Source organism: Pan troglodytes, chromosome 8, assembly GCF_028858775.2.
Source record: "Pan troglodytes isolate AG18354 chromosome 8, NHGRI_mPanTro3-v2.0_pri, whole genome shotgun sequence".
Classification (NCBI taxonomy): Eukaryota; Metazoa; Chordata; class Mammalia; order Primates; family Hominidae; genus Pan; species Pan troglodytes.
In genome coordinates this window covers 101,582,322-101,596,667 of record NC_072406.2, presented here as the reverse complement: position 1 = coordinate 101,596,667, position 14,346 = coordinate 101,582,322, and the positions used below count along the sequence as shown (strand labels likewise).

General features: G+C 42.3%; 1 protein-coding gene across 1 annotated transcript; it reads right to left on the bottom strand.

The window, feature by feature from the left end:
* Positions 1–11,865: 11,865 nt before the first annotated feature.
* LOC101058893 (interferon-induced protein with tetratricopeptide repeats 1B-like) lies at positions 11,866–13,640 on the bottom strand. Its single transcript, XM_063780507.1, has 2 exons — positions 13,613–13,640; positions 11,866–12,527 (listed from the first exon to the last, which is right to left on the bottom strand). Exons 1-2 carry the CDS (start codon positions 13,638–13,640, stop codon positions 11,866–11,868), a joined length of 690 nt encoding a protein of 229 aa, XP_063636577.1.
* Positions 13,641–14,346: the final 706 nt, after the last annotated feature.

The following is a 14,346-nucleotide window of genomic DNA, read 5'->3' as shown; positions in this document are numbered from 1 at the left end:
GTGAGTGTTGCTTTCACAGTGTGGGACAAGTCCCCTTATCTGTGCAGTCTGTGCTGACCTTTAGCTGGAGCCCTTCCCGACTACAATTTTTCCCAGTGGGCACTGAGAGAGAGGTGTTTCATGTCATATCTGACTGTGCAGCTGCTGAGATAGGGGTGTCCTGTTCTGAGCTTCAGGCCAGGGCAATCTACATATTCCCATCTCAGGCTCAGGTCAGGGAGCCCTGGCCATATCTACACATAGAGCCCAGCAGTACCTCTTGGGAAGCAGGCATTCAACCTCTCCCTAGTGAGGATGGACCTGTGTAGGGGGAGAAGAGATTTTGGAATGGGACTCATTTCCTCTCAGCTCTCTCTCTCCAGTTCTGTATCAGATGGGAAGCTTCTAGGAGACCAATTGTGTTTTCAGATACAAATATCTTCTGTAAGGCACTAGCCCTGACTCAACTCTAAAAGGGATAGAAACATAAGCAAATACTGAAATGAACATTAGGAGAGCTGCTTACACTAAGAGTAGTATGACTTTGGAATTTTCATGCATAAAATTATTGCTAGTAACAGCGTGTCAGAGAAACAGAGTGAGTGTTTGTCATGTGGTCACTGAATTTGGCAGCAGTCCTGGTTCTGTGAGGCTCTGGTTCAACTGATTAGGTATTCAGGATCTGGCCCATTGTGTCCTTGGATAAATACAGCCATGAACCACACAGGACAGAGCAACAATAAGGAAACAGCCAACACATTGTGTAAGAGAGAGAGAGAGTGTGTGTGTGTGTGTGTGTGTGTGTGTGTCTACGAATAGGAAAAAAACAATGGAAACTAGAGAGGGAAACTCATTTCTAATGGGCAGGATGCCTACTTGTAGAAATGAAACTTAAGCATTGGAGAAATAAAACTTAACCACTATCAACATTCCACAACCAGCTCTGTGTTCAACGAACTAGCAGAGTGAACTTGATTTCACTTAAACACTGAGTTTCCTCATCAGGTATAGAAAAAGGTTGGCCTTGAACAGTGGTTTACAACCTTGGGCTGCAAGGTTGTAAAATTCCTTGGAAGTCTTTTAAAAATGCAGATGCCTGAGCCAATCTCCCGCCCAATCAATCAGAATCTCTGGAAGTGAAGCCCAGGCATGAGTATTATCAGTAAGTTTTCTGAAAAAAGTAATCCCAAAGCGATTTTTTTGTGCATGGTTTAAAACCACTAGACTAGATTTTTGCTACTCAGGATATGGTCTGTTACAGTGGCATCCTCATCTACTAAAAGCCCAGAAATGCAGAATATCAGGCCCCTCCACAGATCTCCTGAATGAGAACTTGCCTTTTAACATGTCCAGATGATTTGTTGGTACATTAAACTTTCACAGATACTTTTCCAAATGATCCCTGGATCCCTTTCAGGTCCAAATGCTTTGGATCAGAGACTAATTCCTAATAAATACCTATCTTTCTATGAGGCTCTGAGTCTAGAACTTTATTTTTCTATGCTTTGGTTTCCCCTTGTGCACCTTAATAATCCATGCAATACCAGAAAGGATGTAGGTCAAAGTGCACTGATCTCTACAGAGAGTGTCTGATGTTTGCTTTTGAGACTACTCATGTTTGCAAACTTGCACCAATCATGTCCACAGAGAAAATACTCAGCTACTAGGAACTTCTCTGCTCTGAAAGTCCTGGTAATCTTCAGACCACCTCAGGGGCCTTGATGGCTATCTTTGGGCTACTCTGATTTACTTTTCTGGCTGACTCCCACGTGTTCCAGTTTTTTGGTTTTTGTTTTGTTTTGTTTTTGAGAGGGAGTCTCGCTCTGTCGCCCAGGCTGGAGTGCAGTGGTGCAATCTTGGCTCACTGTAAGCTCTGCCTCCCGGGTTCACGCCATTCCCCTGCCTCAGCCTCCCGAGTAGCTGGGATTACAGGCACCCACCACCACGCCTGGCAAATGTTTTTTGTATTTTTAGTAGAGACGGGGTTTCACTGTGTTAGCCAGGATGGTCTCGATCTCCTGACCTCATGATCCGCCCGCCTCTGCCTCCCAAAGTGCTGGGATTACAGGCGTGAGCCACCGCGTCCGGCCCCACGTGTTCCAATTCTAACTGAATTTCTGTGCTTTCATTGTTTTACATGTCAAATATTCATTCACCTGGAATTGTCTATATAAATTGTAGGAAACATTTACATCACTGAACTAGACTCAAGATATTTCATAGATCCTATAGTGTCTATTGGAAAAGTCCTCAGGTTCCCGGAAAGCAAGTTGTTTTTAGACTGTCTGAAGTATCTTGGGACTTGAAAAGTCCATGTCTATAAAGGAAATGAGAAGAGGTGAAGATGTTTTCTAGATGCAATTGAAATTTAGGATTATAAATTGAGCTGAAAAAAGAAGTTCAATGCCATTCCCATGGTTCTGGGAAACCCACAGAGGTTTAAGGAACCTGCGATCCAAACATATTGTTAGCATGGCCAAGGCAGACTTCATTGCTCTAAGCTCCTTGTCCATTTCTATAATCAGCAAGCTATGAATTATCATTAGGCCAGGTACTCTGTTGGGACACATAGGGCATGTTTCCTCTTCTCAAGTGACCTGTCATGTAGCAGGAGACAGATTGATAAGCGCTTAATTTGCTTTTAATAAAAACAGTACACATTGGTTGCTTTGAAATAACAGAGAATTGGATGTTTATCTCTTCCTGAGGTTCATGAAAAACTTCCTCAGTTAACTTTTGGTCTTTAACCTGAAGTGTTTGGCAAAATCATAATCCTGTTGTCTCCCCCACTGGAAGAATACTTCCAAGACTGTCTAGTCTATGAGCAGGTCTGACCCCAAAGGGTCCCTGTGGCTACTCTTGCAGTGTGCAGTGATGCTGGCTGCACACACTAGGGGAAAGGCTTTGGTCTAGGACCATAAACCTGTTCTTGTATCTCAAGTCATGGTAATCCTGCAAAAGCAGATAAGACGGAATGTGCAATGGTGAAACTGCCAGCTGACTACCAAATTAGTACACCGGAGATGGGAAGTTTTCTGTGATAGGGGCCTCTATGAGGGGCTTCCTCCTACTCTCTACCCTCAAGTAGGTCCCATATTTGTGTTGTTCCCTTCTTTGTGTCCACATGTACTCAGTGTTTAGCTCCCACTGGTGAGTGAGAACATGCAGTATCTTGTTTTCTGTTTCCATGTTAGTTGACTTAGGATAATGGCCTCCAGCTCCATCCATGTTGCTGCAAAGGACACGATCTTGTCCTTTGGCTGCGTAGTATTCATGCAACCAAAATTTAGAATCTTAAATTAGATGGGCTAAAAAGAACATAGATCAACACCCATGTTATTCCTATAGCTCTGAGAATTCCAAGGATGTTTAAGGTTCCAACGGTAAAAATAACTGGTCAGATGGTAGGCGATCTTTACAAGTAGTACTCACAAGCTCCAAAGCAACATTCATTGTCAGGGGCTTCTCATCAGTTCAAACGTTCAGCAAACCAGTAATGCTTACCTGTGTTATGCCTGGCATTCTGAGAACACCAATTGGTAAAACGATGGAGATGCCTCTTCTTCCTCTCCATCACTAGTGGTTTGCTGTCTCGTGGGAGACAGAGACAGATTAGAACATATTTGATTTTATTGTACTAAAACATGTACAGTTTAGATGCTGTGTAAGCACAGAGAAAAGAAATACTACTTTGTGAGGCTCATAGAAGACATTTTGGATCATGTTATTGATCTCCAGCCCTAAGATAAATAAAGAGTTGTAGTTCTGATGTGAACTAAAATGGAGAGTCATGGAATTATCAAGATTCCCCATCTGTAAGCAGGCCACAAGCTTAGCCTTGTTAACCCATATGTCTTAAGCCATATGCATTAAGATCATGAAGTGGCAATGGCACATGATGTAGGAGTGGCTGGTCTTTCATTAGATACTCTTACCCACCAACTTATCCAGGCTGTCTGTATGAGTTCTGTGATATCTCCTTTTGGTGGGATCTGGCCAGTGCCTACTTAGGCTGATTACTGCTTTAAACGAACAGTTCTCAAATGGGGGCAATTTTGCCCCTGGGGGCATCTGGCAATACTTGGAGAAAATTTTTTGTTTGTTTGTTTGTTTTTTTGAGACAGAGTCTCACTCTGTCACCCAGGCTGGAGTGCAGTGGTGCGATGTCGGGTCCCTGCAGTCTCTGCCTCCTGGGTTCAAGCAATTCTTCTGTCTCAGCCTCCCGAGTAGCTGGGAGTACAGGTGCCCACCAGCATGCCCAGCTAATTTTTGTACTTTTTCAGTAGAGATAGGGTTTTCCATGTTGGCCAGGCTAGTCTTGAACTCCTGACCTCAGGTGACCTGCCTGCCTCAGCCTCCCAAAGTGCTGGATTACAGGCATGAGCCACCACACTTGGCCCCTGGAGACACTTTGGATGATCACAACTGGAGATGTGGGTGCTACTGACATCCAGAGGTCATTGCTGATGCTAAACATCCTATAATGTACAGAACAGCCCCTCACAGCAAAGAGTTATCTGGCCCCAAATGGCAATAGTGCTTAGACTGAAAAACCCTACATTAGTTCCAAAAGGACTTTCTGCAATGTTCAAAATGTTCTAGGGTGGGTTGGGTGGCTCACACCTGTAATCCCAGCACTTTGCAAGGCCAATTGGGAAGATCACTTGAGCGTGGGAGTTTGAGACCAGCCTGGGCAACATGGAGAGACCCTGTCTCTACAAAAAATAAAATTAAAAAAAAAACTTAGCCCGATGTGGTGGTGTGAGCCTGTAGTCCTAGTTAGTTGGAAGGCTGAAGCGGCAGGATTGCTTGAGCCCAGGTGTTTGAGGCTGCAGTAAGCCATGACTGTGTTGCAGCACTCCAGCCTGGGCAACAGAGACAGATCCTGTCTCAAAAACAAACAAACAAAAAAAGAAAACATTCTAAATCTGTGCCACCGCTAGCTATATATTACTATTGAGCACTGCAAGTGTAACTAGTGCATCTGAAGAACTGAGTTTTAGATTTTATTTTAATTAATTTAAATATAAATTGAAATAGCTGCGTAGTGGCTTCATATCAGACCACTCAGCTCTACATAAAAGCCTGCAGTGTCAGATGCTGGGGGTTCCCCCACACACCTGATGGAAGTAGCACTTGCCTTCGGTAGCACATACCAGTTTCTTGAGCTGCAGCTTTTATAGCTTTAATATAGTTCATTAAGAAACTTCCTACATTTTCTGGGCACAGTGACCTTTGGCTGTATGTGGGGAATATAGTATGCATTCCTGCTCCACAGGAGACTAGGAATGCCATTCTCTCTGCCTTTCCTTCCATCCATATATACTGATGAATCTCCTTTTTAAAAAACTCAAAAGATCTGTGTGTTAGTATCTAAGACTTTATATTCGGGGGATAATTTGCTGAGAAGTAGCAGCTGAAGGCAGTAGAGGGCGCAAATACCTCTATATAGGAAACACTTCTATTTAGGAAAAACTCATTAAAAAGCATTATCTGTTGTCCATAGAATATTCTTTTATGACTCTCTTCATTAATCTTCCTCCATCAGCTATTTCATGAACTTTTTGAAGTTTCTTGATAAAGATAACTCCAACATACCGGTTTTCAGAACTTAGCTCAATGGCTTGGTTCCCAGGGTGGAGAGAGACCACTTCTTGGCTCCTCACTGCCATCCCCTCCCCAGCTGCCCGAAATGAAAGGGCACAGAGATAACTTTTAATCAGTGTCCAGTAGAATAGGCACAGTCCAGGAGCCCATCCTGGCAACTGAATCTAGATGCTTGCAGAGGGAAGACGTGGCCTGTGGTCAGTGGTTTCCTCAGCCCAGTGTCTCATTTACCAAGCACTAGTTGGAAGGGCACTTAAGAGACATTCTGGGGCCCCAGAAAGGCAGGAGACTGAGTTTCTCTTCCCTGAGCTTGGAGTGAATGCTTCTTTTGTATGTACAAGAAGAATGTACAAGTAGAATGCTTCTGTTGTGTGTACAAGTCATTCTAAGGAGTTTTTCCTTTGCCGTAGACTGTGGAGAAGGCCGTGGAGTCAGCACTGCCCATGGAAAAAGATTGACATTGAGCTTAATGAATATAAATAATCCAATCCCTGTGGTAGACACCTGGCAGCTCCAAAGAGTTCCAGAGCCGGGGAGAGCAGATTCGGATGCCTTCTAACCATTTGTGTGTGTGTGTGTGTGTGTGTGTGTTTTGTGTTTGTGTTTGTGAGTGTGTGAGTTTGTGTGTGTAAGTTTATATGTTTGTGTGTAGTTAAAGTGATGCTCTGGGGGTATGTCTTTCTCTGTCTACTTTGGAATCCTCCAAATTTTTTTCTCCATCCTTAGTAACTTGAACCTGAGTTATAACTAGCACCAAGCCAGGGCCACAGCAGGAAAAGTGGACAACTTACCTGATGTGTTAGACCTGGCTATTCCTTTTTTCTCTCACCATCTTAATTTTAATTTGCTTTTTGTCACCATGTTTATATCTTACATACATTGAGAGCTCAATAAGTACATTTTAAAGCAAATATTAAATATGTATATATTTTCTATAACCCACTTAAGACAATGGTCCCAAGAGAGCAGTAAGCCCATGAAATCCATCAGCAGAAGAGAGAGCAGAGTTGGTGGGTGGAGAGGCTGGAGAGGAAGAAGGTGATGAATATCTGCTGAGCATGTTTGTGGAAGTCCTCTTTGGAATGCTTGAGACAGCTGGGGACCCTTTCTGGTATTCTGATCTGTTTGGGCTAAAGCTATCATAATTTAGGCCTAACACACAAATGTGATGTAGCCAAAGGCTTGTGAGGTGTGGTGCATATGGATTATACATAGAAGTGTAGCCAGAGTTTACAATAGGATCACTGGGGAAGATTCAATAGCTCTGTGCTAGTGGAATATGAATTCACAAGTTCACCACACTATTTTCATTCTTCCCTCCTTTCCTCCAGGTCGTGTGCCCCGTAGAAAGCACTTGTATGCAGCTCAATGTCAAGAGAGTCAATCGATGACATTTCAAAATGAACTTTGTTTAATAGTTTCTTCCCAGAGCTTTGACAGGCCAAAGCAGGAGGACTGCTTGAGGCCAGGAGTTTGAGACTAGCCTGGGCATAGTGAGACCTAACTCTACAAAAAATTAAAAAAAGAAAATCAGCCAGGCATGGTGGTGCACACCTGTAGTTCTAGCTAATTGGAAGGCTGGGGTGGAACGATTGCTTGAACCCAAGAGTTCGAGGCTGCATTGAGCTATGATCATGCTACTGCAGTCCAGCTTTGGTGACAGAGTGAGGCCCTGTCTCTGGAAAAAAAAAATAGTTTCTGTTTCTGGCACAAAAAAAGTTCATGCTGTACTGAAAACCTCAGTCAGCAGTAATTACCCAAATACACACACAAACGCTCAAAACTCACAGTCACAGTTCTCTCACACATAATAGGTGCTGGTTACTAGGGAAACCAGCTTTGGTTTCCAGCACCAGGGGAAGGTGTGAAGGAGCACAAAGAGATTCAGACTCTCCCCATCAGATTTATGCGAATGAACTTGCCTGTTAGCCAACCCCCGTAAACAATGCCATCTAACTTTTAGTAAATTTTCTATGTAACTTTTAACCAAGAAGGAACAATATGTCCTTTGGTTTCTATAGGCCTAGATGAGCCAGTAATGGGAAACTATAGCCATCTTGTTTACAAGAATAAGAGGTGGTTTAGAAACAATTGCAGGACAGAGCTAGAAGCCAGAAGCTAAGAGCTGTCTGATTGGAGAAGTGTTGTCTTTACAATCTCTAATCAGCAGATCTCTGTCTTTTTTTTTAAATTATTATACTTTAAGTTCTAGGGTACATGTGCACAACGTGCAGGTTTGTTACATATGTATTCATGTGCCACGTTGGTGTGCTGCACCAATTAACTTGTCATTTACATTAGGTATATCTCCTAATGCTATCCCTGCCCCTCCCCCCACCCCACGACAGGCCCCGGTGTGTGATGTTCCCTTTCCTGTGTCCAAGTGTTCTCATTGTTCAATTCCCACCTATGAGTGAGAACAGGCGGTGTTTGGTTTTTTGTCCTTGAGATAGTTTGCTGAGAATGATGGCTTCCAGCTTCATCCATGTCCCTAAGAAGGACATGAGCTCATCCATTTTTATGGCTGCATAGTATTCCATGGTGTATATGTGCCACATTTTCTTAATCCAGTCTATCATTGATGGACATTTGGATTGGTTCCAAGTCTTTGCTATTGTGAATAGTGCTGCAATAAACATACGTGTGCATGTGTCTTTATAGCAGCATGATTTATAATCCTTTGGGTATATACCCAGTAATGGGATGGCTGGGTCAAATGGTATTTCTAGTTCTAGATCCTTGAGGAATGGCCACACTGACTTCCACAGTGGTTGAACTGGTTTACAGTCCCACCAACGGTGTAAAAGTGTTCCTATTTCTCTACATCCTCTCCAGCACCTGTTGTTTCCTGACTTTTTAATGATGGCCATTCTAACTGGTGTGAGATAGTATCTCACTGTGGTTTTGATTTGCATTTCTCTGATGGCCAGTGATGATGAGCATTTTTTCATGTGTCTGTTGGCTGCATAAATGTCTTCTTTTGAGAAGTGTCTGTTTTTTTCTTGTAAATTTGTAAAAAAAATTTTTCTTATAAATTTGTAAAAAGTTCTGGCCAGGGCAATCAGGCAGGAGAAAGAAATAAAGGATATTCAATTAGGAAAAGAGGAAGCCAAATTGTCCCTGTTTGCAGATGACATGATTGTATATTTAGAAAACCCCATGGTCTCAGCCCAAAAGCTCCTTAAGCTGATAAGCAACTTCAGCAAAGTCTCAGGATACAAAATCAATGTACAAAAATCACAAGCATTCCTATACACCAATAACAGACAGAGAGCCAAATCATGAGTGAACTCCCATTCACAACTGCTTCAAAGAGAATAAAATACCCAGGAATCCAACTTACAAGGGATGTGAAGGACCTCTTCAAGCAGAACTACAAACCACTGCTCAACGAAATAAAAGAGGACACAAACAAATGGAAGAACATTCCATGCTCATGGGTAGGAAGAATCAATATCATGAAAATGGCCATACTGCCCAAGGTAATTTATAGATTCAATGCCATCCCCATCAAGCTACCAATGACTTTCTTCACAGAATTGGAAGAAACTACTTTAAAGTTCATATGGAACCAAAAAAGAGCCCGCATTGCCAAGACAATCCTAAGCCAAAAGAACAAAGCTGGAGGCTTCATGCTACCTGACTTCAAACTATACTACAAGGCTACAGTAACCAAAACAGCATGGTACTTGTACCAAAACAGAGATATACACCAATGGAACAGAACAGACCCCTCAGAAATAATACCACACATCTACAACCATCTGATCTTTGACAAACCTGACAAAAACAAGCAATGGGGAAAGGATTTCCTATTTAATAAATGGTGCTGGCAAAACTGGCTAGCCATATGTAGAAAGCTGAAACTGGATCACTTCCTTACACCTTATACAAAAATTAATTCAAGATGGATTAAAGATTTAAATGTTAGACCTGAAACCATAAAAACCCTAGAAGAAAACCTAGGCAATACCATTCAGGACATACGCATGGGCAAGGATTTCATGTCTAAAACTCCAAAAACAATGGCAACAAAAGCCAAAATTGACAAATGGGATCTAATTAAACTAAAGAGCTTCTGCACAGCAAAAGAAACTACCATCAGAGTGAACAGGCAACCTACAGAATGGGAGAAAAGTTTTGCAAGTACTCATCTGACAAAGGGCTAATACCCAGAATCTACAAAGAACTCAAACAAATTTACAAGATCTCTGTCTTTAGATTTTATCTTTAGCTGTGTTCCAGAAGGAAAGTCAAATCTGCCCCTACACAGAGGTCTGTAGTGGTATTAGGTAAGGAATTCAAGGAGAGGCCAGGAGAGCTCCTTGGAAACCCCATGCACTGGTAATGTTCTTTTGAATAAAACTAATAAATCTCCTCACCAAAATTAGAAAGGAATTCTACACCCATGTCAGCTACATGAAGGGCTCCATATCCTTTCCCAGCCCTTAAATATCTGTGAAATTTGTCAACACTCTCCAATTCTGTGCAATTCATGGAAGGCTAAATGCTTCCTTGATGTGTCTTTTATTTGTAGGTAGATGTTATGGCTTCTTCTGCCTCTTATTTCTGCACAGACAGTTTTAGTTTTCTTGCTTCCCACTCAGACATGTAAATTCACAGCTTCTTAGAGTTTGCAACAATTTAAAACTCTACTCACAAATTTGTTATCTTGGTTAATTTTACTATAGATTTTTGGATACAGAGAAAGAGCAAAGAGTATATTACACACTACCTAGCACTACTTGTGCATCTCAAATAGGGGGACTTTTTTCACTTTCTCTTTTTGTGATGCAACTTAACTTCCCTTAGGTCAGAATGACTAATTATATATATTATATATATATACATATATATTATATGTATACATATATATGAATACTTTAGAACTATTTCGCTTTCAAGGACTGAGAACTATCTTAAACAAAGGATTGGATTTGTTATAAAGCTATAATAATTTATATTATAAGGTATCTCAATAGTCTGAAAGTATAGGAGAGAGATGGGCCTTAAGAAGTGAAAATGGAGCCGAGATACTGTGGTGCACACAAGAATCTTTTCTCTCTTTCTGCCCATGTGCTTTGTTTGTAGATCTTCTTGTGGGTCAACATCTTTGCCCATATGAAAAAGTTGACTTCCTGTACTCCCTGAATATAAATCTCCTTTGAACAGCTGACCTAGTAGACTGAAAATGGAAGTTGTCAGTTCCAATTGCAAATTCTCAGAAGTCTGATTGGTCTGGCAGGTGACAAGTACCTAACACAAGACATATCAAGAGCGACAAAGGGGTGCAGTGATAAAGGAGAAGTGCTGATATTGCTGCCACAACCACGTGGATAGGTGTTCATTAGCCAAAAAGTGGGAGTTGAGCTGATGATGCGATGTGTGCCACCAAACACTTTTATGTTGCTTCCTGTCATGCCTTTTTGAAAGCAGCGATCAGGGAAGATTTATCTGATATTTAGATTTAGATATGATAACATTTAACATCTCAAAAGACAGGGTTCAGGCCAGTAGCCCGTCTCAGGCTATCTCATAGGACAGCACCGCTTCACTTTCTTTTCCCCTTTCAATGTGTGAAGGAGCACAGTGAGATTCAAACTCTCCCCATCAGATTTAAGCAAATGAACTTGCCTGTTAGCCAATTCAGTAAAGCACTAAAATTTTTTTCCTCTAGCACTTGACTGAATTTCTATATTTAGCTGCACCCCACCCCCTCGCTTTTTTTTTTTTTTTTTGATGGAGTCTCGCTCTGTTGCCCAGGCTGGAGTGCAGTGGCATGATCTTAGCTCACTGCAAGCTCCGCCTCTCGGGTTCACGCCATTCTCCTGCCTCAGCCTCCCGAGTAGCTGGGACTACAGGTGCCTGCCACCACACCCGGCTAATTTTTTGTATTTTTAGTAGAGACAGGGTTTCACTGTGTTAGCCAGGATGATCTCCATCTCCTGACCTTGTGATCCTCCCATCTTGGCCTCCCAAAGTGCTGGGATTACAGGCGAGAGCCACCGCGCCCAGCCCAGCTCTTTTTAATATTAGTCAATTGTGTTAGCTTCAGACTTCCCACGACATTCCTGAAAGGGGCCATAACGATAATAAATCTCTTGCAACAGCTTTTATTAATATCATGCAGGCTGAGTGCTTTCTGGTAAATGTCCTCAACTTTTTGGTGTTCACCTCCCTCTGCATACCTGTTGGCTAGGTCCACATAAACCATTGCAAATGTGGGCCTTTGCTCTACAGCAAATTCAACATGAGATATAACTAACCTTATTATTTTGTCTACAGTTTCTCTATCCTGCCTTTAGCTTTTTTTGTCTGTTTCCTGCAGCAAAGCCCTATCTGGTGATGCAGGAAGGCAGAAGTGGGTGTTCCCTGCAAGGCCATTTTTAAGAGCAGAAGAGCTTTATCTATATTGCCTTTTCTTTGATAAAACTGGGCTGCATATCGAAAAACATAGGTCTGTGAAGACATACTGATTAGAGCTTTTTCAATGTGCTTTTCTCCTTCAGCTTCCTGTCCTTCATCCTGAAGCTTCAGGGCAAGGATAACCTTAATGTGTGCATCTTTTGGATTTAGACTGACAGCCCATTTTAGGGGGTGCAGAGAAAATGTCTCATTACTGTCTGTTGTGTTAAAACCGTCCAGGCAATAGGCAGTGATGACATACCCAGTGCTGAATTCAGGATTTTCAGGGCCCACCTCTCGAGCCTTTTCAAAGCAGGCCTTGGCCTGTTCATAATTCTTTCCTCCACACTTCGCCAAGGCCCATCCTTCCTCACAGTTCATCTCAGGACACTCCATTCTATAGCGGGAAGCATTTGCAAACTTCTTGCAAATGTTCTCTACCTTATCCAGGTAAGTCTGGGCTTCTGCCAGTCTCCCTATGTGGTGATACGCCCAGGCAAATTTGCCCCAGCCCAGGCAAAGTTGCCCCAGGTCACCTGCCCATGTGATGATACTGGTCACTCATGTCTGCTTGGTTGGTGTGTTCTCATTGAACTTCTTTCTCTAGTGCTTTCTCATTCTGGCCCTTCCAGTGTTTCACATAAGCTAGTATGTTGTGCATTCCCACACTGTATTTTGTGTCCATGAACTGAATCTCTTCCAAGACCCTGTTTTCTAAATCAGAAATTTCAAGGGCTTCAATTAGCAACCCCCATGTAAAGTGACATCTCAACTGCTCAAGCCTATCTTTGACTCCATGATAATCAGCATTTTTACTGTGAAAATAAACAGGAAGTATTTGCGTGATTTTCTGATGGAAATGGAATGCTATCTAATGAAAAGATAGGTAGAAACATTGTTAAATAGTTGGGCACAGTGGCTCACACCTGCAATCCTAGTACTTTGGGAGGCCAAGGTGGGCAGATAGCTTAAGCTTAGGAGTTCAAGATCTGCCTGGGCAACATGGCAAAACTCTAGCTCTACAAAAAATGCAAAAAAAATTTATCTGGGCATGGTGGCACACACCTGTAGTCCCAGCTACTCAGGGAGGCTGAGGTAGGAGGATTGCTTGAGCCCAGGAGGTTGAGGCTGCAGTGAGCTGTGATCATACCACTGCCCTCCAGCCAGGGTGACACACACAATGAGATCCTGTCTCCAAAAAAAAAAAAGGCGGGTGGAGGGTGGGGGGTGGATTTTTTTTTTTCCCATAGCTGTTTTCCAGGAGCATAAGGCTTAGGTAAAGCTTAACATTGTCAACGTCATTCCATATTGCCAAGTGTTTGGTGCTGCCCCTGCAATATCCTAAGGAGGAACCATACTAGGCTGTGAAGCCTTAGTTAAAAATTATCAACATCATGATATCAGCAAATGCATTTTGTCTGCTTGAATACTGGCTGAAAGGGATTAAATCTGCCAGTGACTTAGATTAGTTCGAAAACTAATGCAGTTAGATAGGTTTTGAACTCCTCAATGCTACATGACACTTTCGTTTCTCAGGATGCCATAGCAGATGACATGCATCAAAAAAGCAATAATGCTGTCAGGAGAAATGAACCTGGGGCAAGGAGAAGCTCTTTCTCACCTTTCTCTAGGTTTCCAACTTGGTCCATTAAGATTTGAAAACAACTACTTCTTTCCCCAAGGCAGAAACAGTGAAATAAACATTTCTAGTTTTATTCTTCCCCCTAAAACAAGACGGTGGGCAAAGTGACTTTTCTGAATAAACTCAGTGTCAGGCATGGTCTTCTCCTTTTTCTTACAAAGAATTATTTCTTAGAGTCATCAACATGCCAAAAGAGAATTGGTTAGGAGCAGCTTTTGAGCCAACTACTCCTTTATGCCCAGTCCTATCTATGACATATTGGAGGGTTGAATTGTGTCCACCAAAAAGATGCTCTGAAGTCCTAGCTCCCAGTACCTGTAAATGTGACCTTATTTAGAAATAGGGTCTTTGCAGATATAATCAAGTAAAGATGAGCACATTGGGAGGATGCTAACCCAATGTGACTGATGTCCTCATAAGGAGAGGAAATGAGACAGAGTCAGGCACACACGGAGGGAAGATATAAAAACACAAGGAAGGATGCCATGTGAAGAGAGAGCATGGCACCTAAGAGGAGGCAAGGAAGGATGCTGCGGGGAGTTTCAAAGGGAGCATGGCTCTGCTGATACCTTGATTTTAGGCTCTTGGGCTCCAAAACTGAGAGAGAACAAATTTCTGTGGTTTTAAGCCACCCAATTTGTGGTACTATGTTATGGCAGCCCTAGGAAATTAATACACAGAGAAAACATTGAAGCAGGAAAGATCATTGAGAT